This window comes from Sminthopsis crassicaudata, chromosome 2, assembly GCF_048593235.1.
Source record: "Sminthopsis crassicaudata isolate SCR6 chromosome 2, ASM4859323v1, whole genome shotgun sequence".
NCBI lineage: Eukaryota > Metazoa > Chordata > Mammalia > Dasyuromorphia > Dasyuridae > Sminthopsis > Sminthopsis crassicaudata.
The window spans coordinates 192,671,900-192,699,607 of record NC_133618.1 but is presented as its reverse complement, the minus strand read 5'-3'; the positions used below and the strand labels follow the sequence as shown (position 1 = coordinate 192,699,607).

Genomic DNA, 27,708 nt, shown 5'->3' with positions numbered 1-27,708 from the left:
AATCTACACTCAAACAAGTTGATTTCAACATACATATTGACAGTCTCTCAAAACCTACAACCAGAGGAATATCTTCAAGCAAACCTAAGCTAACCAGAGATATGGTCAGACTTTTGATCTTGAACTATAAACTGTTCCACTCTAATATTTATGTTTTCTGAAATACAATGATCTAATTAAATCTTTAATTAATCTGTTTTTTTTTCCTCTACTGTTATCCTGAAAAATGGATAAAGCCTTTGCAATGGCATAGACATATAAGATGAACACTGTATATGGGAAACAGCAATTATAACAATTTGTATTTGATAGAGACAGATGGAGATATTGTAAAAGCATAGCAACAACAACAACAAACTTCTAAATTTCACAAACAAAAAAGTTTATATATCATGGAATAATATACATTTCCCTAAATAACATATATTCAATGAAATTCCTTGAACAGGTGAATGACATGGAAAAATATTTGTCTTGGTAATATTTATTTGGCATCCATTTAAAAAAAAAAAACAAAAGAAAACATGTGCACAGAAATGATGAGGTTGGAACACTACAGAGTTTATTCAGAGTTTATTAGTTATACTATATGGCTCATTAGGGAACTTGATTCTATTATTTTATTTCATATGATGCTACTGTTTTCTATTAATGTAGCCTATGGGCAAATCAATTTATTTTCTAACTTCTACATGACAATAAACCACAACTCCTCAAAGGTTTCTACCCCTAATATATTCTCCATTTTCTTTCATTTTTTAAAATGCATGTATTATATCTTTACATTTGTAGAACACATATAGGTAAGCTGTGAAATACATATTGTTCATTTTGTGGAAAATGTTTCACATACTACATAATTATAAAAACCATCGCTAATAGGATTTTTTAATGTTTAAACCTAAATGACAGTAATTATGGCATTTTTGCCAATTAAATATTTTGAACATTTTATATTGTTTCCCTCCCCAAAAGGAAAGACTTGAAAACAACTTTGAATTTGAACTTTTGCACAATTAAAGCAAATTAAATATTAAGAATTTCAGTCTTTTAACTTGCCTCTTTTTGAAAGTCAAACTTTTGCTTTTTAATGTAGGATGTTATTAAATTTTATATGATGAGAAAACTTGGAATAATTATGAAGAAAGAAAAAATATACTTTTACCAAAGTCATCTTACACAGAGAAAAGCAAAGTATGTAAAATATGGATACTTTATGAATTCACTCCCCCAAAGGGTTTTGAAAGTGCAAATATGTTGAAATATTAAAAACAAAAATATCCAATTAGGAGTTCCAAGAAAAAGTGAGATATAAAGAATGAGGACTAAAATTTTCAGGTTTTCCATTCTTATTTTGGTATTATCCAGTTATTTTTGTAATACAGTAAAATTTTCCTTTATGAATTTAGATACTATGGTATATGAAAAACATATGTTGAATACTGGAATTGCTTTGTTGGTTATTCTTCCTTTCAACATAATATAGTTTATCATTTTTAGCTCTATATTATGAATTTTTGTTTTGCTTTAAGATAGCATGATCGAAACTACTGATTTGTAGTTACCTGATGAATACTACATTATGTTGAAATTTCTGATTTTTAGTCTATATATGTGTTTAAATTTTAGATGTTTTTTTTTGAAAGCAACATATAGAAGGTTTTATTTTCTTAACCGATATACCTTTGTATTAATGAGATGTTTAATAGATTCTTTTTAAAATAGAGGAACAGTAGGGTGCTTATTTTTTGAGATCTCTTACTACACAGTATTTTCTTCCTATAATTATTTTTGCTTTACCTATATTAATAGGATCTTTCCATAAGCTTAGTTTTACCCTCAATCTCAACCATGTTCCCTTACAATTTTTCTACCCTACTTCCAAGTTTTTGATGTTTTTTTAACTTATTAACTCATGTTTCTTCTTTTTTATAGCATTCTCTTATTTTCCCTTATTGTGTTTTCTTCTCCCCCCCTCAATTCATTAAATTAAACTCCCCTTTGCCTCAATCAATATTTTAAAAAATAATGTTAAAATTAGGAAGAACAAGTTTAGTCCCAAAGAAGTATAATAAGAAAATTCTTTCTACTATTTTGAAGAGATTGAACATGTAAAAACAATGCCTATATTTTCAGTTTTTTTGTTTGCATTATTCAACTTTGCAATTTTTTTTTCTCTTCTCGTTTTTTCTTTCTAAAAAAGTATTTGTGATAATGGTAGTTCTATAAAAGGATGGCGTGTTGGAGTTTTTATAGGAAAATCTGGGCAATATAAACATAGAAAAAAGATAATTAAAAAAAAAAAGTACACCAGAGTTAGAGCCAAAAGACTTAGCACAATCCATGATCCTGGTATGACTCTGGTACTGTTTAGGCAACCTCTGTGATTTTTGTGTAGTCATTTAATCTCCTCATGTGCATAATGACAGGGTTTGACTTATATTTTGTCCCTAACACATCACTGGGTCTGACAGATGATAAGTGCTTAAATAAAGGCTATACATAGCTAACTACTTCATTAATCTTGAAAAGTAGAACTACCTTTATTTAATTTAGATTATTCTCCCACATCACCAAAAATGTCCCATAAAAATCAAATTTGCCATTCTTCACCAATAAGGTTACAGAGTAGTTGTTTATTTGTTTTTTTTGAAAGGCAACTGAGCTTAAATGATTTATTGAGGGTCAACCCAGCTAATAAGTGTTAAGTATCTCAGGCTGGATTTGAACCCAGATTTCCCTGACTGCAAGGCCAGCACTTTATCCATTGAACCATGAGTAATTCTTAGAAAAATATATTCCTAGTTAAAAATAACAATGATAACTAATAATTTTAACATTATATAGCAATTTATAGTTGCAAAATTGCTAAATGTGTGAAGAGAAGATTAAATGATGGATTTAATTCATTTCTTGGGAAAAGAATACATATGAAGTATCATAATGCTTTGTAAGATTTTAACTAAATAATGGGGTATTATAAATCTTCAGCATTCCACAAAAAATAATATGTTCAGATTCTTTAATTAAAATATAATATAGCCATTATGGAGTAGTGATGGCTATAGGATGCTGAAAGCCATAATAATAAAACACAAAATCTGGTAGTTCCTACCAATCTAGAAAGACTTAAAAACTGGTTCTGATTATTATTCTCTGAAAATCAGTCTAGACAAGTAACTCAAAGCTCATCACCAAAAAATTAACTATCATAGAAACTCATGAAATGAGAACTAAATTTCCCACAGATTCATAAAGTTCTGATATATAGATGTATATAACATCCAGAGAGTGATTCCAATCAAGTCCATATAAGCTCCAGTCAAAATTCCCATCTTTGACATATACACAACTCTTATCTGTCAAACTGCTAGAAACTAAATTAAAAAGAACATAAAGTGATATATTCCGCTTACTTCAGTTACATTTTATTCATGATTAGGTTGTATTTCTTTACTGACTCAAAAAAGTTGATGATCCAGAGTAACACACTAGGGAAAGAAAAGGTGCAGTTTCTAAGATAAGATAAGATATTATTTTACATAGAGGTGAAGAAAGGGAGAGTTCTATCCTAATTTGGTGTGATGGTTGAGTAAGGATTCTCTGGGAACTGCTTCTTCAAACTGAGTATCCATAAATTAATCAGACTGTACCAAAAGCTCTCAAATTCCTTACTTTTCTTTTTGAGTTTTCCTTTCTTTGCATGAAAGTGGGAAACATTAAAATGTCTTGGAATGCTTGTGTTTGCAAAACAAAAACAACAAAAACAAATCTAGGAGACAGCATCATTGCAGCAGTGAGAATGGATTAGAAGTATAGATTTACCATCCAAGGGAAAGCAAGGCTATCGGAAAGAAATACCACTAGGTATTTTATTTCAACATAATTAAAAGAAATAAAGTATAAAATGGCTAATTAGAAGTCTTGCAAAGAAATTGTTTCTCAAAGATGTTTCTGAATTGTACTTCAGGTGAGAAGTTAGTGAATTTGATTTTAAATATTCTGTGAACATTTACTGCTTGATGTTCCTTTTTCTTTAGGAATACACAAACCAGGTTTGATTTCTTTTTTGTACTAGGAAATTTCTTCACTTCCCGGTTTGAAGAGGAATTAAATTAAATATTAAATTTAAAAATTAAATTTAAAATATTAAAGATTAAATGTAAAGGAAATTTGGCTAGAAATTGATGATAAAAAGAAACACTGGAAAGCCTAAATCCCCTATTCCAAAGTGAAACAAACCTCACAGCAGTGAACACAGTTGAAACCTTAAGAATGGGGAGAGGACAAGGATTGATAGTGTCAAGGACTTTGCTTTTCAGTCCAGAGGGAAGAATTTCTTATTATTGGGCATACTTATGTATATGTGTATACATATACATATATATATATATATATATATATATATATATATATATATATATATATATATATATATACAGATATATACACATAAATAGGCATATTTATGCATTTATACAAGGCACAATGTAGGTATACATATATGCAAATATAACATGTGTATGTATACAGTTAACTTATTCACAACTCACAAATACATATATACATGTGTGTGAGGAATTTGATTTAACAATGCATATTTGTGTTAAGGTTTGTGTTTTCCTTATTAAATCATTTCTTATTTTTCAGTGGGGACAATAGATAGAGGAGAGAAGAAATATTTAAGAAAAACTAAAGAAAAAAAGAAAAGCTTTTTTGCTTTATATTACTTGAAAAGTGACATAAAGAATATCTGCTCTTTGAGAAGACTGAAATGCTAATGTACAGAGGATTTAAATGCACAGAGGAAACCAAATCCATTGCTCCATTTATCTACTTATCTATCTATCTGTATATCTAGCTATCTATCTATACAGGTTATTATGAAGTTTGATTATATAATATGAGAAGAATAACAAGAGAGCCATAAAATAAATGTGTGTGTGTGTGTGTGTGTGTGTGTGTGTGTGTGTGTGTGTGTGGCAATTGGAGTTAAGTGTTTTGCCCAGGGTCCCACAGGGAATATGAAGTGACTGGGGTCAGATTTTAATTCATTTACTCCTGACTTCAGGGCCAGTGCTGTATTAAAAATAAACTACTTTTTGATATGATCATGCTGTATCTATGTAGCATAGACATGGAAATGGATTTGAACTTTTTCTTGAGTTACCTTTTGTTATCTTCCTGTGTACTGGCTGTTAACAAACATAAAATTATTTATAAACCTTCTCACCTTCATTAAGGAAAGGGCTACATACCACTATGAGTTATTTTTCCAATCTCAATAAGAACTTCTAAAATATGAGAGAGAAGAAGAAAAATAGGACATTAGGAATGGCATCTTAAATTATAAATCTAATGGTTTTGAAGATGGAGGTAATTAGAGGGTTAGATTGTTAATTCAGTTCCTATATATCACAGGATGAATTGATTTAGCTGAACCTCTTGAATGCTAGGTCATTTTTAGGAAGGTATACTGACTGTCTTTTAAGCTGAACATGTACTAACCTCAATGCTACAAGTGCTCAGCAAACTGAACCCAAAGTAAGTATTGGTGGAAACTAACCAGGGATTAAAGAAGCAACATGGCTGGAATGAATTCTGACCCCTAAGAAACTTATTAATGGAAATACATATGGAATGATGCCTGAGATTCATGAATAAATGGATAAGTTAATTCAAGAATGAAAAAAAAAATATTGCCAAGTGCAAAGCACCAGGAATACAAAATAAATAAAAAGATGAATATTTAGACAGACTACCTCCTTCTCTCAAGAATCTCTTATTCTAATGGGCTAGATGGTATCTATAGTAGAGTTCAGGGGCTGAGATCTGAATAAAATTTAACTTTGGTTAAAATACAGAGGGGAGATAATGGTTGACATATAGATATATATTATTTAGTGTTGTTATGATTTATAAAATCATATCTGTTTCTAATGTTTGACTATTTTGATGGCAAGAACTTGACTTTTCAGTGTTTTAGAAACTATGATTACTGAAGAGGCAGGAACTTCAATAATTTTAAAGATAATTGCTTGCATTTGTTAAGCTTGTTTCACTGAAGGACAGGGGAGAGAGCATGGCTAGCATTAAGAATGATTACTTAGGAGAAGTGCTGCTATTCTCAGGATTTTAGGATTTGAGTAGCTATCTGAACAGAGGCCAAAAGGGAGACAAAGTTAGCAGTTGTAGTCCCAACTGCCTCATTCATTCTGGTTTTTGTTGTTGTTGTTGTTGTTGTTGTTGTGTTTTTTTCCCTGTCCTTCAAGGTATCTTAATACTTCTCCTAGGTACAATGTTTTGTGGAGTTAGTTGTAACTAAGATATTTCTACTGTAGCCATGTCTATACTGGCTGCTTTGGTTAATGATAGAGAGTCAAAAGGCAAGAGTTATAGCCAGTAGCATGAAGTGTCTATTTCTTAATAGGAGTTTTGAATGGGGTTCTTGATGGGTTCTTATCCAAAGACTAATGAGGGATAATGGTCATCATTTTATCTGTGTCAATCATATTTCCTCAAACCTCAATTAGCTAACCAATTAACACCTTTTGAATTGTTTGTGATTTAGTAAAACAAGTTCTGGAGTTAGAGTCAAATGACTTCTGAATAATCAATCAATAAGCATTTACAAATTACTGACTATATGAACCATTGTGCCAATAAAAAGTTTTTTTGTTTAAGTTACATATCTGTCACTAATTATATGTCTGTGTGTGTGTATATATATATATATATATATATATATATATATATATATATAAACACACACATATATAGAAGGTTAACATCACACACGAATGAATGAAAAAGCATTTATCAAGTACTGTCTCTATGTAAAAGTATTGTGATAAATGCTTCAGATACAAAAAAAAAAAAAAAAAAGAAAGAAAGAAAAGCAGTTCCCCAAGGAACTCATATCCTAATAACCTAATAATGGGATGCATCATATAGTGGATCTCAAATACTAGTTAGATGAAAATACAATAAAAAAGGAGAGTAATGTATTGGTCAACCTGCCATCTGTTGGGGGGGGGGGAAAGAGGGGAAAAATTAGAACAAAAGGTTTGTCAATTGTCAATGTTCTAAATTAAACATCCATATATCTGGTAAATAAAAACTATTAAAATTTTTTTAAAAAGGAGCATAAACATTAACATAATTAAACATGTAATTGGAAAACAGCTATAAAACATACTAATTATATCACCATAACCATGAATAAGCTTACTATATTGGATCAACATTTTCTAATATTTTCTAATATATATATATATAATATACATATATATATATATATTTCATATATATATATGAAACAAAAGATTTGGACTACATGAAAATTTAACTTAAATTAATTTAAATTTCTATGATCTTGAATTTTCTTCTGTTCCCCTTACCTAATATCTGATCTACTTATTTTCATAACCATATTATGAACAAGAGGACAATTTGAAATATCACACTGGAAAAATAACTCTCCTGGAAAATTGATCTAGAAAAGATAATTTAAAAATTACTGAACTACCTGCAAGTTGTCATCAAAAAGAGAGGGTGGACATCATCTTTCAAGAAACTGTCAAAGAAAACTACCCTGATAGTCTTGAAGAACAGGGGAAAATAGAAATTGAGAGAATTCACCAATCACCTCTTGCAAGATATATCAAAATGAAAACTTCCAGGAATATTATAATCAAATTACAGAACTTTCAAACCAAGGGAAAAATATTACAAGCAGTCAGAAAGAAACAATTATCATGAAGTTAGAGTCAGGATAACATAAAAATTGGCAGCTTTTACATTAAAAAATCAGAGAATCTGCAATATGATATTTTGGAGAGCAAAAGACCTAAGACTACAACAAAAAATCACCTGTCTCCCAAAACGGAATATAATCCTTCTTAGGGAAAATGGATATTCAGTGAAATATAGTATTTTCAAGCATTCTTGATTAAAAGACCATAGCTGAATAGAAAATTCGACTTCCAAATACAACACTCAATAGAAACATAAAAAGATAAACAGGAAAGGAAATTTATAAAAGATTTAATAAGTTTAATCTGTTCACATTCCTACATGAGAAAATGATACTTATAACTCATAAGAACTTTCTCATTATTATAATAGTTAAAAGGAGTATATATATATATATATTTACAGAGTGAACAGGTATGAGTTGAATATGAAGAGATTAATATCCAAAAAGGGGTTAGGGAGAAGAATGTATTATGAGAAAGAAATAAGGACAGAAAGAATGAAGTAAATTATTTCACATAAAAGGGGCAAGAAAAAAATTTACAGTGGAGGGAAAGAGAGGACAAATAAGGAGAAATGAGATTGAACTTTACTCTCATCAGAACTGGCTCAAAGTAGAAATAATATGCATACTGAATTGGTTATAGAAATCTATCTTATCATATAAGGAGTTAGGTGATAAAGAAGATAAGAGAAGTGGAATGATAGAAGGGAGGATAAATTGAGGCACACAGTAGTCAGAAGCAAAACACTTTGATAAAGTACTGTGTAAGGAAGTAGAGAATAGAGTAAATGGAGCAGGAGAGTAATAAGGTAGAGGGAAATATATTTATCAAAAGTAACTGAAAAAAATGAAACAAGTTTCCCTGATGTAAGCTTCATTTCTCAAACAGAGACTGTCAAATTTATTAGTCATTCCCCAATTGATAAATGATCAAAAGACATGAACAATTTTCAGTAATCAAAGTAATCAAAGCTATCTATAGCTTTATATTACTATTAGAGAAATGCAAATTGGAACAGTTCTGAGGTACTATTCTGAGATACTACCTCATACCTATTATAATAGCTAATAGAATAGGACAGAAAAGGAAAATGATAAATGTTGGAAGGGATGTAGAGAAAAATGAGACAAAAATGCTGCTGAAGTTGTGAACTGATTCAACAGTTCTGTAGAACAATTTGGAACTAAGTCTAGAGGGCATTAAAACATTGCATATCTTTTGATCTAGTAATATCACTATTACGTCTATATCCCAAGAGAATGATTACTGTTATGCTATAAGAAATGATGAGCAGGATCCTCAGAAAAATCTGGAAAGACTTCCATGTACAAAAGAGAAAATGTACGATGTACAAACTAACAGCAATATTGTAAGATGATCAGCTTTGAATGACTTAACTATTTTCAGAAATAAAATGATACAAGACAACTCTGAAGAACTTATGATGGAAAAGTACTATCCATACATAGAAAAAAGAACTGATGGATGGGGCCAAGATGGCAAAGTAAACATAGGAACTCACCAACCTTTTCCTCAAATTGCTCCAAATTTCCAAAAAGATAGAGTAGAATATTTTCATCCCAAGATAACTTAGAAGGTTAGCAACAAAGTTCTGTGACAACAGGATGGGGAGTCTAAAATGCACAATGTAGGCTATGCAAGAGCATTCCCATTCCTGGTTCCAGCCCCACCTCTGGCCCTGAACCAGCAAAGTAAGAATTGGTCCAAGGACCTCTGATTCAGCAACAATACTGGTGGCTTCCTGGAGCAGGCAATCTTAGCACAGCCCCAGCCCAAATCCTGGTCATGAGCCAGCAAAATAGGAATTGGGATATGCACTTCTGAATCAGCAACAGCACTAGAGGTTTCTAGACCTCTCAGCTTGGAGATATTAAAGTCTACTTGCAAGGGTGACAGAAAAGATTAGTCAGTAGGGTGATGGGGCTTTGGAGAAGACCCTTGGCAGTTTCTACAATAAAGGATCAGAGGGCCTAGAATAACATATTCCAGAAAGCAAAGGACCTGGGGTCACAACCAAGAATTGACTAATTAGCAAAAATGAGCATCACCTTTTAGGAGAGGTGAAGGATCTTTAATGAAGTTAAAAAGTTTCAATCATTTCAATTGAAAAAAAACAAAATTAAACAGAAAATTTAATCATCAAACATGATTCAATAGAAAGATTAGGGGGGAAATAGATATTATTTAAAAATTAAACTGTTTACATCCCTAGATAGGAAAAATATATCTGTTACTCTTGAGAACTTATTAGTTACTGATAAGTTACTGGCACAGGCAGAGGGGTACATCATATGAACCCAGGATGTGGTTGTGAATGGACCTTGATATGATGATACCCAAGAAAAATACATTAAGAGATGAAAAAATTACTGTACTCGGAGAACAGGAAAATGGAGGAATAATGGGACAAATTACATCATGAGAAGAGGCATAAAAGACCTATTACAATCATGGGAAAGAAAAAGGGAATTAGTATTGTCTGAAGCTTCAACTCATTGGTTTTGGTTCAGTTAAAAGGACTTTTTGCTCATAAGAGGAGATAACAATAATTCAGTTAGATATAGAAATTTATCTAACCCAATAAAGAATAAGGACAGAAAGAGAAAAGAAAAGGAAGGGGCTGGGTAGAAGGAAGGGCAGAGATGCTTGGAAAAAAAAGATAAGAGAAGCCAAGTGGGGTGATAGAAGATAAGGCAGTTTGTCGGGAGGTCAAAAAACAAAACAAAATACTCCTAAGTAGATGAAAAGAAAGAACAAAAGTAGGAGAGAAAAAGTGGGAGAGAAATACAGAGCTGATAATCTTTTTTTTTTTTTTTTTTTTCCTCTAATGCAATTGAGGTTAAGTGACTTGCCCAGGATCACACAGCTAGGAAGTGTTAAGTGTCTGAAGTCAAATTTGAACTCAGATCCTCCTGAATTCAGAGCTGGTACCCTATCCACTGCACCACTTAGCTGCCCCAGAGCTAAAAATCAGAACTTGAATGTGAATGGGATGAACTCTCCCATAAAATAGAAGTAAATAACAGAGTGGATTAAAAAACAGAATCCTACAATATGTATTTATAACAAACACATTTGAAGCAGAAAGTCACATACAGAATAAAAAATAAAAAGCTGGGGCAGACCTTATTATGCTTCAGCTGAAGCAAAAAAAAGCAGGAGTAGCAATTCTTATCTCAGATAGTGCAAAGTTAAAATTTATCTAATTAAAAAAGGTAAAGAAGAAATTATATCTTGATATATAGTCATATATGTTATATATACAATGAAATATTAATGATACTAAATGTATATGTACCAAATGATAGAGCATCCAAATTCTTAGAAAATATATTAAGCTCATCAAAGAAAAAAAACAGATAGCAAAACTATATTAATAGAGCACTACAAATGTTTGTAGCAGCTCTTTCTGTGGTATGAAGGAATAGGAAAATGAGTAGATGCCCATCAACTGGGGAATAGCTGAATAAATTGTCACATATGAAGGTACTGAAATATTATTGTTCTATAAAAATTATGAATGAGCTGATTTTAGAAAGGTCTGGAAATTGAGGGGATGCCTTTTAATTGAGGAACAGTTGAATAAATTGTGATATGTGCTTATAATGGCATATTATTATTCTATGGGAAATGATGAGTAGGAAGTCCCCCAAAAAACATAAAAAGAATCCTAATAAGAATTAGCCAGATTTAATTATCTTTTTACAGAAACTATTTAGCAAGCATGTACAGAAAGGAGAGTTGTTAGGGTAAAAAAGACAAAGCAAAACACTTTGCTTTCCACAAACCTGGGGTAATGCTTTCTCCTTGCTCATGTAATCTATGTGTCTTTTGGATTGTAATCTTAAAGTAGAAAGGATCTGTGAAGATCACATGTGTCAGAAGGATACTTTATATTCCTCATTACTAGGAATTATGATGCAGCTGTCTGCTGGAATTCCAATATCAATATCTTTTTAGATTTCAGTATTGACATTTCTCATGGCTCCACCAGATAACAATTCCTAATATTGTCTTTGTCAGTGAACATAATTTGTTTTTAAAACCTGATGCTGGTGTGGTTGTTAGTCACTACTGTTCCAGGGACTCTCTACTACTGTGAAAATACATTACACTCTTTGGATGTCTTCTCTCTCTCTCTCTCTCTCTCTCTCTCTCTCTCTCTCTCTCTCTCTCTCTCTCTCTCTCTCTGTGTGTGTGTGTGTGTGTGTGTGTTTCTGTGTTTCTCTCTCAGTCTGTCTCTCTGTCTCTATCCCTTTCTCTGCCTTTGTTTTTGTCTCTCTGTCTCTTTCTCAATCTCTCTGTCTTTCTACCTGTCTCTGTGTTTCTTTCTCCTTTCTCTCTGTCTCTTTTTCTGCCTGCCTGTCTATCTTTTTCTACCTCTCTCTGTATCAGTTTGTCTGTTTCCCTTCTTTTTCTTTCTCTTTCCATTTTTTCTAAGAAAACAAAACACAGAGAGACAAAGGCAGATAGTTCAAGAACCTTAAGATTACATATGATGAAAATGAAGCTCACTGATTTAATAAAAAGTAAAAAAAAAAAAAAAAAAAAGTGTGTTCTAGAACTGATATTTGAATTGAAATAAAATGATTACAAAATCTACCATCTCCACTAGGCATGAATTGACTATTAAGAAAAACAAAACAAAACAAAAAAAACAAAAAAGTCAGTTTCAAATACAACCAAGAATACTTAATCTATTTATAAGAAAACTTATAACTACCCAGTAATAAAGATTAGCTTTCTGAAAAAAAAACAAAAAAAAAAAAAAAAAACTACTTAACAAGGTTGATGCATCATTTACATTCTTTTTTATGTTTTTTTTTAGCCAATCAAAAACAATTATTTTCCATGTTTTAGAATCCTGATTTAAAATAAAATAACAATGACAACAAAAAAAGAAAACAGATTTAATATCCAAATAGCTTGAAGGAAGAATTCAATACAGGGTCACATACAGCAAAACTCACATTATTTGAAGTTAAAATTATCTAAATTTTAGTAATTGTTTGTAACCCAAAGGAAGTATGGAGTGTGAATTAGAATAATGAAGACTACCTGCCAGGATTAATCTCATTTATTGGGACCCAACATGTAAATTTATTTAAAATCTCCAAGGTTGGAAATATTTGCTAAAAAAAAGTAAGCTAATAATTATTTTAATTTTAATTAAGAAATGCTGGTGAAGGGGATAAGCTTGCTGGACTTGGTTGTTGAGCATATTTTGGTGCAAGTTCCATTTCTGATACTGTGCAAATACAGGGTATTTTTCTCTGTGCTTCATTTCCCCCAAAGAGAGATAATACTACTACCTCATGACACAGGGCTCCTAAACCTTAAAGCACTAGATAAGTGAATTATTAACAATATGCAATATTGGCAATATGTCTATAAAGTTTAATTATAAATAATTATATAGTATATGTAATTATAAATAAAAGGAACAAAAATACAAAGGAAGTCTATCTAAGTAAAATAAATCAAGTTTATACAAGATATATGATTAGAATATGACATTGATTTTCTTTTGTTTTTCTTATACCCAATTTAAAATTCTAAAATCTATACTTAGAATACAAAGCACATAATACTTGTTAACTCATTTCCACATCAATCTCTGTCATCTTTTGGGAAGAGGAGTGGTACCTTTCACTCACTGATGAACACTTAAACCCTCATATCCTACACACCTCAGTGATTCTGAAACCCTTAACATTCAAACCTTATTCTCCATACTTTCCCATTCAATTCCTTCCACCCCAAGGTTCCAATTAAATACCATCCACCCCTACCAGTGTGCTCTATGGAATGTCTCTTCTATAGGTAACAAACTTATTTTAATCTTAAACCTTTTCCTCTCCCACCTCATTTACCTACTAGCTTTTACTAAAGCCATTCCCCTATAATGACACAGCTTTACTAATTAACATTCTCTTACTGTCACATCTCCACTTATTAATTGGATTCTCATCTGGTCAAAGTGTGTGTGTGGGGTATAATATTTGCTCCCAATTGCCATATTCAGAGTGTCATTTCACCTTTGTCACTCAATAATGTTTCCTTTGGTGTTCATGCAATCATTTCTATCTATCACCTTATTAAAATCTCAATACTTGTGTTCTACAAACCTCCAGGTAATTCCCCTTCTTTCTTCAATGAGTTCAGTACATATCTCAAAATGTTCCTCTCCTCATCTCCTGCATTCATACTAATAGTCTTAAAGATACATATTAACTTACCATTAAACATCCTCACCACACAGTATTTCAAGTACTTATTTCTTATGAGTGACTTTTTCACAGAAACTCAACCATACACAAAATTGGTCATACTTTGATCTTTCCATTATCCACAAATATACAACTTTTAAGTTCAAGAATTGTGGAATCTTCTTATCTGTAACATGTTAGTTTTCCACCTCTCCTTATTAAACCCTACTCTTCATCTGTATTGTGACATTTAATCCCTCAGACTCTCATTTCTCTCCAGACTATGGCCCTAGTACTAGTCTTTTGATTTTCTTTTGCCATCTTTTACCAGTTGTTTTGATAAAAATAATTCAACTTCATATTGTCCTCTTCTCTTGAATCCCTAGCCCCTTTATCATTTTGTCACTTGGGCTCTGCTAAGATTCAGCTTTGGATCATTCCATTTGATTTTAAATTTATAGAAATGTATCAGTCATTGCCTTCTTACACATGTGCTACTGAACAAAAGTAGAGAAAATTATGTAACTGTTGTTCTGTTTCCTCTATAGATTTGTTGCACAACATTAATTAAAACCTCACTGATGCTAGACAATCCTACTTTGCTCTCCTAAGTGATTCATTATCTCATTCTTATTGGAAAAATTGAGGCCAGTCACCATGAATTCTTTCTTCTCTTCCCTTCCTCATTTATCTCTTATATGCCTTCTGCCATTATTTCCTCCTTCAAAACTGTTACATGATGAGGTGGTTTTATTCCCTACCAAAACTAGCTTCTTTCCCTATTCAAGTGATTCCATTCCTTTCCCTTTCCACCAATGAAGTGATCTTCTTATCATCCTCACACTATTACTTTTTAATCTCTCTTATCCCTGAGCTCCTTCTGTGTTTCCTACAAACATATTCATATCCTTGCCATTCTCAAAACACCCCACTTTATCTTTCAATCCCTGCTATTTTTGTAGCTATACTTTCCAAAAGGTTATTTATGATAGGATGCTTAATTTTCTCTTTTCAAGTCCTTCCAATTTGGCTTAAATCCTTAATATTCCATTAAAATTATCCTTGCCAAAGTTTCTAATGATGTATTAGTTGTGAAATCAAATTGTCTTTTCTCAATCACTATTCTCTTTATCTCTGTAGCCTTCGACAATATGGATCTAGGACACTGTCTTAGATATTCTCTTCTTCCTTGGTTTTCTGTACATTACTCTCTCCTGGTGCCCTTTCAAATTATCTAAATAGTCATCAGTCTTCTTTCTTGGATTCTCATATAAAATATACCCTTAAGTGTAATAGGTATCCATCTGTTCTAGGTAATCTTCTCTTCTCCCTCTATACAACTTGATGATTATATCACCTCTCATAGATTGAATTAACAACTCTATGTTGATGATCCTGAAATCTACTAATCCTACCCAAATATTTCTGCTAATCTCTAATCTCACATGTTCAAATTCCTTGAAGACATCTCAAACTGTATGTCTAATAGCCATCTTAAAGTAAACATGTTCAAAATAGAATTTATCTTTCTCCTTAAATTTTCCATTCTTCAGATAATATTTGATCCAGTAATGCAGGCCTCCTTGTTATTCTATGCACAAGATCTCAATGTCTCTGAAGTTTTCCATTCCTAGAATCCTCCCTCCTTTTCTCTGCCTACAGTCTTCCTTGGCTTCAAGTCCCAATGAATATGCCATCTTCTACTGGATACCTTTTTTAAACTTTCCTGATTCTAGTGCTTTACAACTCTTGTTTCCTACTTATTAAATATATAGTGTTTGTTTTTTACATATACATTTGTTTGCCTTTTGATAGCCTCAGTCAACTGAGATATCCTTTATAGTAAAGATATTTTGCCCTTTTTTTGTATTGAAAGTGCTTAGCATAGTGTTCAGCACATAATAGTTGCTTTAAAAATATTTATTGACTGATACATTTCTATAAATTTAAAATCAAATATATTAAATTTCTATTTATTACTATTTTGAAGTAATATCTTACCTATAAAATCTCAAAGTGAAAATTTAAAAAAAACAGGAAAAGATTTAGAGAGTACATAAAACAATACATTTAAATACAAAACTTTTAAAAAGTTGTTGTCATAAGTAATAGCAAACTATTATTTAATGATAAGCAAAACTCAAATAATTAGGATATTGTAAGTAACAAGAAATATATTGCCAAAACATCTGTCTGTCTGTCTGTCTGTCTCATATATATATATGTATATATATATATGAAAATTACATTCTTTTCAACAGTCATTGGCATACCTCAATTAAACAATATGAGGATGATCCTATGTTCTTGGAATATTCACACATATTTAAATATATCATTAAACACAAAGAAAGAGAGAAGCACTTACATTTGCACTATGATTGCTTCCACTAACACAGATGACATCTTGTTTTTGGATTGTGAGTATCTCTTTTGTAAGTTTCAATCGGATGTCAAAAGCATTTTCTGACCCTTCATCATACAACAGTGCAATACCTGTTTTTGTCTGTAGAGACAAAGGCAAAATGCAAATAAAATAATTTGCAATTAATAAATTTATTTTTAAAAATATATTTCACTGAAAAATGTGCTGTAAACTTATGAGTATCCTCTTCTTGATGCTTTAAATTATACACACACACAAATAAAAAAAAATAGAATAATAATTTGTCTTCAACAAGACTTAAATAGAATTAGGGCTCCTAATAAAATTGACTAATTAGCTTTGAAAACAATTATCTATATTGCTAATGTATTATAATTAATGTAATTAATCACATAACTCAAACCACAAACAATATTTTTCGGTGTGTTTTAACTTCAGCCTTGCTTTCTCCTTACTCCCTTATTTTTTTCTGTATGGAAAGTTGGCCTCAGAGTCAAGAACCTTGAGTTTAAATTCTGCCCTCTGATATACATTGACCATGTGACCCTTGACAAGCCACAATGGTTCTAAGTAATTCAGATAGATTTAGATAGTAATTTAGATAGACTAAGCTGTGTATTCAACCAATTTTCAAAAAAAAAAAAAAAAAATGAGGATCTAAGTCTCTTATTTGGACCCATAAAGTATCTTTAATTTCTAGGGTTCCATTAAAAACACCATCCAAAATTTGGTTATTAATTGAAATCCTTACTTTCAAAGAAAATATTAAGTGTCTCTGACTGCTTTTTTTTTTTTTTTTTGCTTGCTAATCCCATCAATTCTGTATTCAACTCTGATAATGTCCTCAAATAGGAAAGTTAACATTTTCAGTAAAGTAGAACTCAGTTGACAAGATCTTAATCACTTTTTATGACCACAGCTAAAAGGCTAAAATAATATAATCTCAAGACTGAGATTCATTTGCTAAGAAACAGAAAATATTTTACTCTATGTCAGATATCTCCTTATAGTTCTTTTTAACACATCACAGAATTCATGGAAAATTACTTCAAGAAAATTATAGAATGAATTTATATGTACAAAAAAAATATCCATACCAGCTCTCAAGATTTAAAAAAAAAAAATTGGAAATTGAGGGAATGCCCATAGTTGGGTTCAATACTGTAATGTGTATTTATGATGGAATATTATTATTATATAGGAAATGATGAGTAGAATGCTCTCAGGAAGAAAAAACAAATCTGGAAAGTGCTTCATGAACTCAAGAAAAGTGAAAAGTACTGTATACAAAATAAGAGCAATCTTCTGGGATGACCAGGTGGGAAAGACTGCTATTTTCAGTAGTGCAATCCTCCACAACTACTTTGAAGAATTTATAATGAAAAATCCTATCAATACCTAGAGAAGAAACTAATTGTGTCTGAATACAGACTGAAGCAATCTCTCTTTCTGTCTCTATTTCCCTCTCTCTTTTAAACTTAATTTTTCTTATTGGTGTTTATTTTCATTAGGGTAGAAGATGCAGTTTTCACAACTTGACTTTTACGAAAATATTTTACATAACTTTACAAGTGGTTTATTAATTGTGGGCAGGGATAAGGAAGAGAACTTAAAACTTAAATTTTTTTTTGAATATAACTTGGGGGGAATATTAAATAAATAAAACAAAAAAATAAAAAGAAAAGATAGAATGAAGTAGAAAATTAGAGGTCATTTTCCTCAGTTCTCATATTTTACAGATGAGAAAACTGAAATGTCATGTCACAGAGTAATGATCCTGTAAGATCTCTTCTGCCCCTGAGGTTATGATACTATGATTTGGAATATTGTGTTCTGTTTTCAGGCTTGTATTTTGGGAAGAATAGTGATAAACTAGAAAGTGTCTGAAAGGAAGCAATTAGGATAGTAAAGGGTGTCCAGATCATGCCAAATGACAGATGGAAGAAGAATCTATGAATATTTATCTGGAAGAAGACTTAGAATTGATTTGATATCTATCTTAAACTATTAAAAACACTGTTATGATGAAGAAGGAGTAGAGTTATTCCATTCAGTGCTAGCAGGACATAATTAAGATTAATGATAATAACTGCAAAGAAAAAAATTAATCTTGATATCAGGAAAACTCTCAACATTAATTTCTATACAAAAGTGAAATAGTTTGCCTTGGATAGGTCACTGAGCAAAAGATGAAGGATTTCTTAGTTATGTTGGAGAGGAGCCTTTTTTGCCTCCTAAAATTAGAACTGTGTAAATGGAAGTTAATGACTCCATGAGACATCAATAATCAGTCAAACAAACCCCCCCAAAAAAAAGAAAAAAAATAGAAGAAAATGTAAAATATCTACCTCATTTGAAATACAACTGACTTGAATACAACTTAGAAACAATCTAAAAATTATTATTCTACATGAAACCAATGATGAAAAAAGGAACCTACACATCATCTTTCAGGAAGTCATAAATAAAAACTGCCCTGATGTTCTAGGACCAGAGGGTAAAAGAGCCATTGATAGAATTAATTGATCACCCCAAAATGAAAACTGCAGGGAATATCAGAGCTAAATTTCAGAATTATTAGCTCAAAGAGAAAATATTGCAAGCAGCCACAAAGAAACAATTCAAATATTGAGGAATCACAATCAGGATTACCCAGGATCTAGCAGCTTCCACTTTAAAGGATTGAAGGGACTATACTATAGTAAGCCCCAGCAGGATTGCAGACAAGAATCAACTATCCAACAAAATTAATCCTTGTCTTTCAGGGGAAAAGATGAACATTCAATGAAAGAGGTGAATTTCATTTATTTCTGATGAAAATACTAGAGATAAACAGAAAATCTGATCTTTATATATAGAACTGAAGAGAAGTATAAAAAAGTAAAAAAAGAAAGGTAAACAAAATTATATTTCTTTTATAAGTTAAAAAAGTTTACATCCCTATATAGGAAGATATGTTTAACTCTTGAGAACTACATCTCTGCTAAAACTATACTTAGAGGGTGAAGGTATAAATTGATATAATATTATTGTGATGGCATAAAAAAGAAATTAGAAGTGGAAAATGAATTGCATTGGAAAAGAGGAAAGAGGAGCTAAAATGGGATAAATTACATCTCATAAAGAAGGGAAAAAGACATATTATAATTGAAGGAAAAAAGTGATGAGGATGCACATTGTGTGAATCTTAATCTCATTGAATTTGGCAAAAAGCGAGGATATCATGCATATTTAGTTTTCTAAAGAAACTTGGATCAGTCTATAGCGAAGTAAGAGAGAAAAGAGAAAGGAAGAGGGAAGGCTAATAGAAGGGAGAACAGAAGTAAAAAGGGAAAGGGATAAGAAAGGAGGGATGGACTAAAAAAGGGGAGGACTATTTCATGAAGATAGTGGTCAGAAGCAAAATACTGGGGAAAAGGAAAAGGGAGAAAGGAAAGACAAAAAGTATAAGTTGGGGAAAACAAGATGGCAGGAAATACAGAGTTAGTCATTTTAATTGTGAATGTGAATGGGATGAATTCTCCCATAAAAGAAAGTAAATAAGAGACTGGATTAAAAACCAGAATCCTGTGATATTTTCTTTAAAAGGAACACATTTAAAGCAGAGTGATATGTACAGAGAAAAAATAAACAGCTGGAGCAGAATCTATTAAGCTTCAGCTGAAGTAAAAACAAAAAACAAAAACTAAAAACAAAGGTAGCAATCCTGATCTCAGATCAAGCAAAAGCAAAGATCTAATTAAAAAAAAAGGTTTAATTAAAAAAAGATAAGGAAGGAAACTACATCTTGCTAAAGGGTACCATAGATAATGAAGTAATATCAATACTAAACTTGTATGTATCAAGTGGTATGCATCCAACTTCCTAGAGGATATGTTAAGAAAGCTGCAAGAGGAATTTGACAGCAAATTTATACTAGTGGGGGATTTCAACCTTGTTCTATCAGAACTAGATAAATTGAACCAAAATATAAATAAGAAAGATGATAAGGAGGTAAATAGAATTTTAGATAAGTTAGGTATGGTGAAACTTTGGAGAAAATTGAATAGAGACAAAATATATATATATATATATATATATATATATATATATATATATATATATATATATATATACTTTTTTTCTTGGCAGCACCTAGTACCTACACAAAAATTGACCATGTATTAGGGCATGAAAACCTCAAAATCAAATGCAGAAAGGTAGAAATAGTAAATGTATCTTTTTTCAGATTGCAATGCAATAAAAATTACATGTAATAAAAAATACCAATGAAAAATAAACTAAAAAGTAATTGAAAATTAAATAATCTAATCCTAAAGAAGGAGTGGATGAAAAAACAAATCATAGATACACTCAATAATTCCATCCAAGAGAATGATAATAATGAGACAACATACCAAAATTTATGGGAAGCAGACAAAGCAGTTCTTAGGGTTAATTATAGATCTCTAAATGCTTATGTGCATAAAATAGAGAAAGAGAAGATCAATAAACAGGGCATGCAACTAAAAAAGCTAGAAAAAGAACAAATTAAAACCTCCCAACTAAATAGCAAACATGACATTTTGAAAATAAAAGAGGAGATTAATAAAATCTACTCAAGATTCTGACATAAAATCCAGTGGTCTGCCTCTTTCAGTGAAAAGATAACAATTAGAAAGTTTTTAAAAATCCAGGCATAAATGAAGAATAAATAGCCCCTATCCTTCAGATAGTTCACAAAGCAAAAAAGAAACTGCTTTTATGCAGAGCATTTTAATTTTAAAGAGTAAGATTTTTATTTTACCAAAAAAAGTGGCAGCTCTGGGGAAAAGGATAAAAAGTACCAGAATTAATTTACTTTCATACCACTGGTTAACAACATATATAGAATTTTATTTTTTTTTAAATAAATGCCATATGTGTGTATTTGTGTATATTTTTATACACACAGAGAGACACACATTTGTGTGTGTATATAATTTTGCAATTGAGATGTTTTGTTATGAAATTTAAGCCAGCATATCATTCAAATCATAATTAGAGGTAAGACTAACATGGTATTTATTTACCTACAAATGCTTTAAAACTGAATAACAACATAACAGAAAGCCATATCTTACCCACAAAGAATACCAAAAGCACTGTCACACACACAAACCTCAACTCAGTCATACAACATTGGTTACTCAAGTAATGACTATGGATGGGGAGGGGGGGAATCCATATCCCTTTCTCCTCATTTTTTAGCATCAAGGACAAAGAACAAATAAATATTTTTCACAATCTTACTTCAAATGTACTTTATTTGCTTCATGTATTTTTTCAAAGTTGAAAGATAACACTAAATGATTTTTTAAAAAAGAAATAATTTAGAAACATTAGCTTTTATTTTCATTCACAGATTTGAGTTTTATATTTTTCAGTATCAAAGAATATATAAGTAAATGTAATACATAATAACTTTGCATTTACTCATGACTTAAAAGAAAAGAGTGGTTACATTTATTAACCTCGCAATACCAAAACAGAGATAATGCTCTACAAATTGTAACATTAATAAAAAAGAACAAAACATTTTTGTTCAGCTATTTTAATCCACCATAAATAAAACACATTAAATAAGTAACTAATTGCTTAAGTAGCTAACAGTCTACTTGACTCAATATCTATGTCTGTTACTAAACATCTAAATATCTTTTGTCTTAAGTATCTAAGAACCTAATAAATAATTCATAATAACAATGATTTAATTTTATAAAACACAAGAACCAAATTAGCCAAATAGCCAATTAAAAGCACCTAAGTACATGTTTGTCAGGGCAAGTAATTAAATAAATTCCTACATATCTAAGGGATAAAGTAATTAATCATCTAAATACATAAATACTTAATTAAATATGTACCATAACATGTAATTGTCAAAGGATAAGATTACTTAAGCAGTAGCATATCTATATTATTGCCTAATTACTTAAGTAACTAATATAAGTACCTAGGTACTCAAATGCTTAAGTAAATAGTTATATTATATAATTACTCAAAACCAAATTATCTGATTAGCTGATCACAAGTACCTAATTAGTTGATTTCTTGATTGCTAAGCATATAAATTCCTAATTATATTTTAAGATATTTTTCAAGGACCTAAATACCTAAGTATTTATATTCAAAAAAAATTAAGTATGCTAAATCTGATTTAACTGGGCTCACTCAGTATATACCAGTTTATCCAGTGTATACCAGTTTAGACTGATTAAAAGTGGTTCGGTCTAATTCACACTGGTTTCAAAAGATTTACAAGTTGTTGAAGTTCAGACTAGTTCAAACTGGTTAAAGACAGGGCAAAGTTAAATAAGTAGCTACTAATTAACTGCTCTTATTGTTGCTTGTCCTTCAGTCTCCATGATAACCTTAATATCAGTAAGGTGTCATAAATAAAATGATATAAAATTGAGGGTGGGCTGTGCAAAGTCATCAGCCTTATTTTCTCTTCCAGAGTCATCTGGATTCAATGACCAGATACAGCTCATGATCACTAAAGATAGCATTGGAGACAGTAGGAAACCTTGGCCTTTTTAAGCTAAAATCCTTACTATGTCTCAGTTTGACTTAAGCAACACTCATTCAATGATTAATAGTAAGTGAGAAAGAAATGATGCAAAGAATGATCTCTCTCTTTTTTTTTTAAACCTAATAAAAAAAAAAATATCAATCTGAGAGGGGAACATACTCAGATTTTCTGACCGAAATAGATACAATTGCTATTTATACTCTTTCTGAGGCAATCAGGGCCCAAATGAGACTTGACATGGACCTTTTTACTTATTTATTTATTTTGAAAATAAGAGCCAGATTGATCTGGATTTATGGCATGATTTTAAGGAAGGAAATCTAACCTGTGAACCTCAAGTTATCTTGCACAGTTCCAGTGATCAAAATTAACATTTATTTGGGCAGAACATCACAGGATGGGAAGGGAAAGAAGGAAAGAATTGAGAAAGGAAGGAAGGAAGGAGGAAAAGAAGAAAAGAAAGAAGTAATAAAGGAAAAAGAAAATAAAGGAAAAACAAAAAGAAAGAAAAAAAAAAAAAAAAAAGAAATTTATGTTGCCTGATCCTAAGTGGAGCAGCTCCTGATCATAGTAGCTATTTGTCCTTTGTTCTCCAAGATGCTGATGACATCTGAAAGGTGATGCAATTAGTAAATATTGAATTAACTAAGTGAAAGTACCTAATAGCATAAATGCCTTTGCAATTAACTACCCAAAGAAAATATTGCTTATTCACCTAAGTGCCTAAATGTAAGAGCTTTTAATTATTTAATTAAAAGCATTTAGAAAACTAATTACATTTGTGCTAATTAAACAAATGTCTAATATTGAAGGATGTGGCTATCTAAGTACTTCTATACTTAAATATCTATGTTCAAATCAGTTCAAATAGGCTTAAACTGAATTCATTCAATATGGTTTATTAAAGCTCAAATGAATTTAAACCAGTTAAAATTGGTTTAATCTGGTTTATACCTTTTGGGATAGATTCAATTAAGTTCAAACTTAAACTACAAAATTCAAACTACTTTGAAAGAATTTAGACCACTTTAAACCAAGGCAATCCAGTTGAAACAGGTTCAGCAGTATCATACCAGTGCAAGACATTCCACAGATAGATACACAGTTACTGAAGTATCTATATATTAATTACTTAATTTTAAGTACCTAATTTCTATGTGCATAATTAGCCAAGTCTCTAATTACCTATATTATTTTGATTGGTTGGTTTTTGTGATTTATGTTCTACGAGCACCAAAATGAAATGATTATTTTGGAGTTAATGTAAAGTGTGTCAGACTATGGCTGATCAGATCACTGTATTTTTAGAAGGCTACAATCGGACAGGCACAGATAGTCTGCATGAATATTTGGAATGGAAATACTTCTAAATCTGTACATCTCACCATTTCATTTTAGATACTGTTCTGGTGCAGTTCTGTTTTGCTCATAGAAGACAACGTCACCTTGGGTAGTTCTGTGCCACTGTCTCCTATATCACACAACTGATTTCAGAGTTCTGTAGAGAGACCTTGTTTCTTCTGACATTGTTTCTTACATCGTTTATTCTGAGCCCCATGCAAGCACTTGCCTTGTGTAAGTTCTCTCTAAAATAGCCTTTGAGGCAAACATACATTTGGCATTTGAATAACACGAGCAACCTATCATATTGGCATGCTCTGTAGTAGAGTTTGAATAATCAGTAGTTCAATTCAACAAAAGACCTTGATGTTTGATACCTTATTTTGCCAGCTCATCTTCAGAATCTCCCTAAACCAATTCAAATGGAAGTGATTCAGGATAATCTGGCATGTCATTAGTATATTATTCATGTTTCACAGGCATATAATAATGAGGTAAGCATAATGACTCTGAAGACTTTCAGTTCTATAAGCAGCACATACTTATCTCTCATACTTTCAGAGGCTTTGAAATTGTGGACATCAATCTCATCATCTATGTGTACATCCCAAGGAAGTATACTGACAAGATTAAATGAACTTATCCACAGAAGTCAACATTTCTCTATTTGCTATAGTCAACAGTTCCATGTATGGATGGTACACTTTTGCCCAGTGGAAAATTTCTGTTTTCTTAATGTTAATTATCAAGCCAAAGTTAGCACAAGAGACAGAGAGTCAATTCATATATGTTACAGCTCTTCCTCCACTTTATTTTGGATTGTGGCCTTTTCAAGTTAAATAATTTTTCATTAGGATGGAGGCTGATTTGACCATTTCCATACTTGTTGAAGATATCTGAAAACATAATTCTAAAAAGCATGGGAAAAAGGATACATACAGACTGCTTTGCTCTGTTGATAACTAGAAAACATAAGAACATCAGCCATTATTCAGAACCCATATAAGTATACCATCATGAAACTGACATATAATACTGATGAATTTCTCCGGACAACCAAATTTTGGCAAGATTTTCTACAAAACATCATGAAAGACAGGATTAAGTTGCTCTCAGGTAGGCGACCATCTTCCAGGTGAAGGAGCAGTCTATTAATGAGAATTGTGGGGGAAAAAAATTTCCATTGCTGAGTAAGGAAATGCCACCCATAACTATCACAATATAACCTATTTCTTTTTTCTTTATAGATATGGACAATAGAGGCATCGTTGAAGTTCTGGGGGTTTACTTCCCCTTGCTAGGTAACACAGAAACTTTCCTACCTTTGTAGGAAACTGCAAACCACTCTATTATTTTTATCAAGAAAACCCCAAATGGGGTCAGAAAGAGTTCTAATGACAAAAAACAACATAATTAACTGATTGTATAAGTACCTAAGAATCTTTTTTACTTAAGTATTCAAGTGACATTATTTAAATATTTAATTACCTAATTGCCCAAAGAAAATAAGTCCCTAAGGACACATAAATAGCAAAGTGCTTTAATAACCTCTGTTTCTAGGCAGAGCCAAGATGGCAGAGTAAAGATAGGGACACATCTGAGCTCTCCCACAAACCACTCTAGTCAACTTTAAATAATGACTCTAAACAAATTTGAGAACATCAGAACCCACAAAAAATGAATGATGTCCAATAAAACTTAATTTTCTCTGTTAGGAGTATAAGAAACTATTGAGAATTAGCTATTCATGGGGTAGCTAGATGGTGCAATGGATAGAGCACCAGCCCTGAGGTTAGGAGGACCTGAGTTCAAATCTGACCTCAGACACTTAACATTTCCTAGCTATGTGTGACCCTGGGGAAGTCACTTAGCCCCATTTGCCTCAGGAAAAAAAAAAAGAAAAGAAAAGAAAAAGAAAGATAGAGAATTAGTTATTCATTAGACAAATACTGACAAGCCTGAAATACTGAGCAGTGGTGGAATAAAAAAACAAATAAACAAAAATCCTTAGCTTGTGTTAACAGAAAGCAAGAGAAACATTTAAATATGAAAAAAAAAACAACAGAAGCTTATGTACATTTCCACAGGTATACAAAGCAACAGGTATACAAATATACTTAAGGAAAATAAGACTGCATTTATAAACTGTCATGCTAACTTTTCTGTGATTATTTTAGGCTCTACTTTATAAAGTTATGTGATATAGCTGAAAGGCATAGACCTTGAATCAAAATATCTATGTTCATGTTCAACCTACATTTATATTAGCTGTGACTTAATCTTCACATACACTTTAGCATTTGATTTGTGATTGCTATTGTCCTTTGATGTGCTCAAAGGTTTTATTTGTTTTTTAACTTTAACATCATTCAACATAAATGACCAACTCTTTCTCTCTTTGTCTCTCTTTTCTTTCTCTGCATAATATATATTATAAATATACATACAAACCCACACATACATGCATATATATGTATATTCACATATATATGTATATATATATATATATATACACACACACATATATAAACACTGTATACACATATAAGAACATTTATATGTAATGTAATAATTGGTCTTCTTTTCCCATACTAAAATGTTTGAGTATTAAGAATTATTTTCTCTCCACCAGAATCTGTTGGCATTCATTCATTGAAATTTAATGGAAAAACCTATCAACACATATCCAAAAGGCTTTGATCTCTCACCTGAGATAATAAGCCAAGACCATTTTCTTTGCCTTCATCTTCTTATTTAGGAAAAGAACTCCATGGGAATATTCAGGACAATATGAAGTCCTTTATTATTATGCATATCTATGCAGTTTTAATTGCTTCTCAGCACAGAGGTTTCCACAATTATAACTACATAGAACACATACCACTAGGGATTAAAGATAAAGTTTTCCTTTACCACTTTCCTCTCCTAGAGGAGGGAAATTGCTACTTCTCTTTTTTTGTGTAGCAAATCCCCTCAAACAATTATTGATCCCAAATCTCAGAACATAGCTCATAGGGCCATTGAGATGGATTTATACTTTTAAGACTATCAAGCCCAACACCTTCATCTAACTGAAGTTGGCTGAAGAAACTGAAATTCAGTTAGATTTAACAATATGTTAATGACCACACAGGTAGTAAGTGCTAAAGGTAACATTTGAACCTTGTATTTATGCAAACCAAGACAGAATATTGGTGGCTATGCAAAGATTTTATGTAGAACGTGGTGCCTGGACTGAATACAGGAAAATAGTGGCTTTCAAGAGGTGGAAGTAAAAAGAGAAGGTACTACACATATGAAGGAAAACTAAAACAAAGGCATATAAAGAAGTAATGCAATGCAATATGTAAGAAAAAATAAATAATCAATATGACTAGATCAGAGAGGTTTTGGAAGGAAGTAAGGTGTAAGATTACAAGTTATGACGGGGTCAATTTA

The 27,708-nt window shown here is 31.3% G+C and overlaps 1 protein-coding gene across 2 annotated transcripts in view; it reads right to left on the bottom strand.

Annotated features, from left to right (window-relative positions):
- Positions 1–27,708, bottom strand: part of SNTG2 (syntrophin gamma 2) — a 671,931-nt gene that overhangs the window by 417,992 nt on the left and 226,231 nt on the right. The window contains exon 2 of one of the 2 annotated variants that reach the window (XM_074288004.1): positions 16,359–16,496. In XM_074288004.1, the coding sequence (XP_074144105.1) occupies positions 16,359–16,496 (138 nt within the window). Of the gene's footprint in view, positions 1–16,358; positions 16,497–27,708 lie in introns of those variants that run through there. The other variant, XM_074288005.1, reaches the window with a different exon arrangement.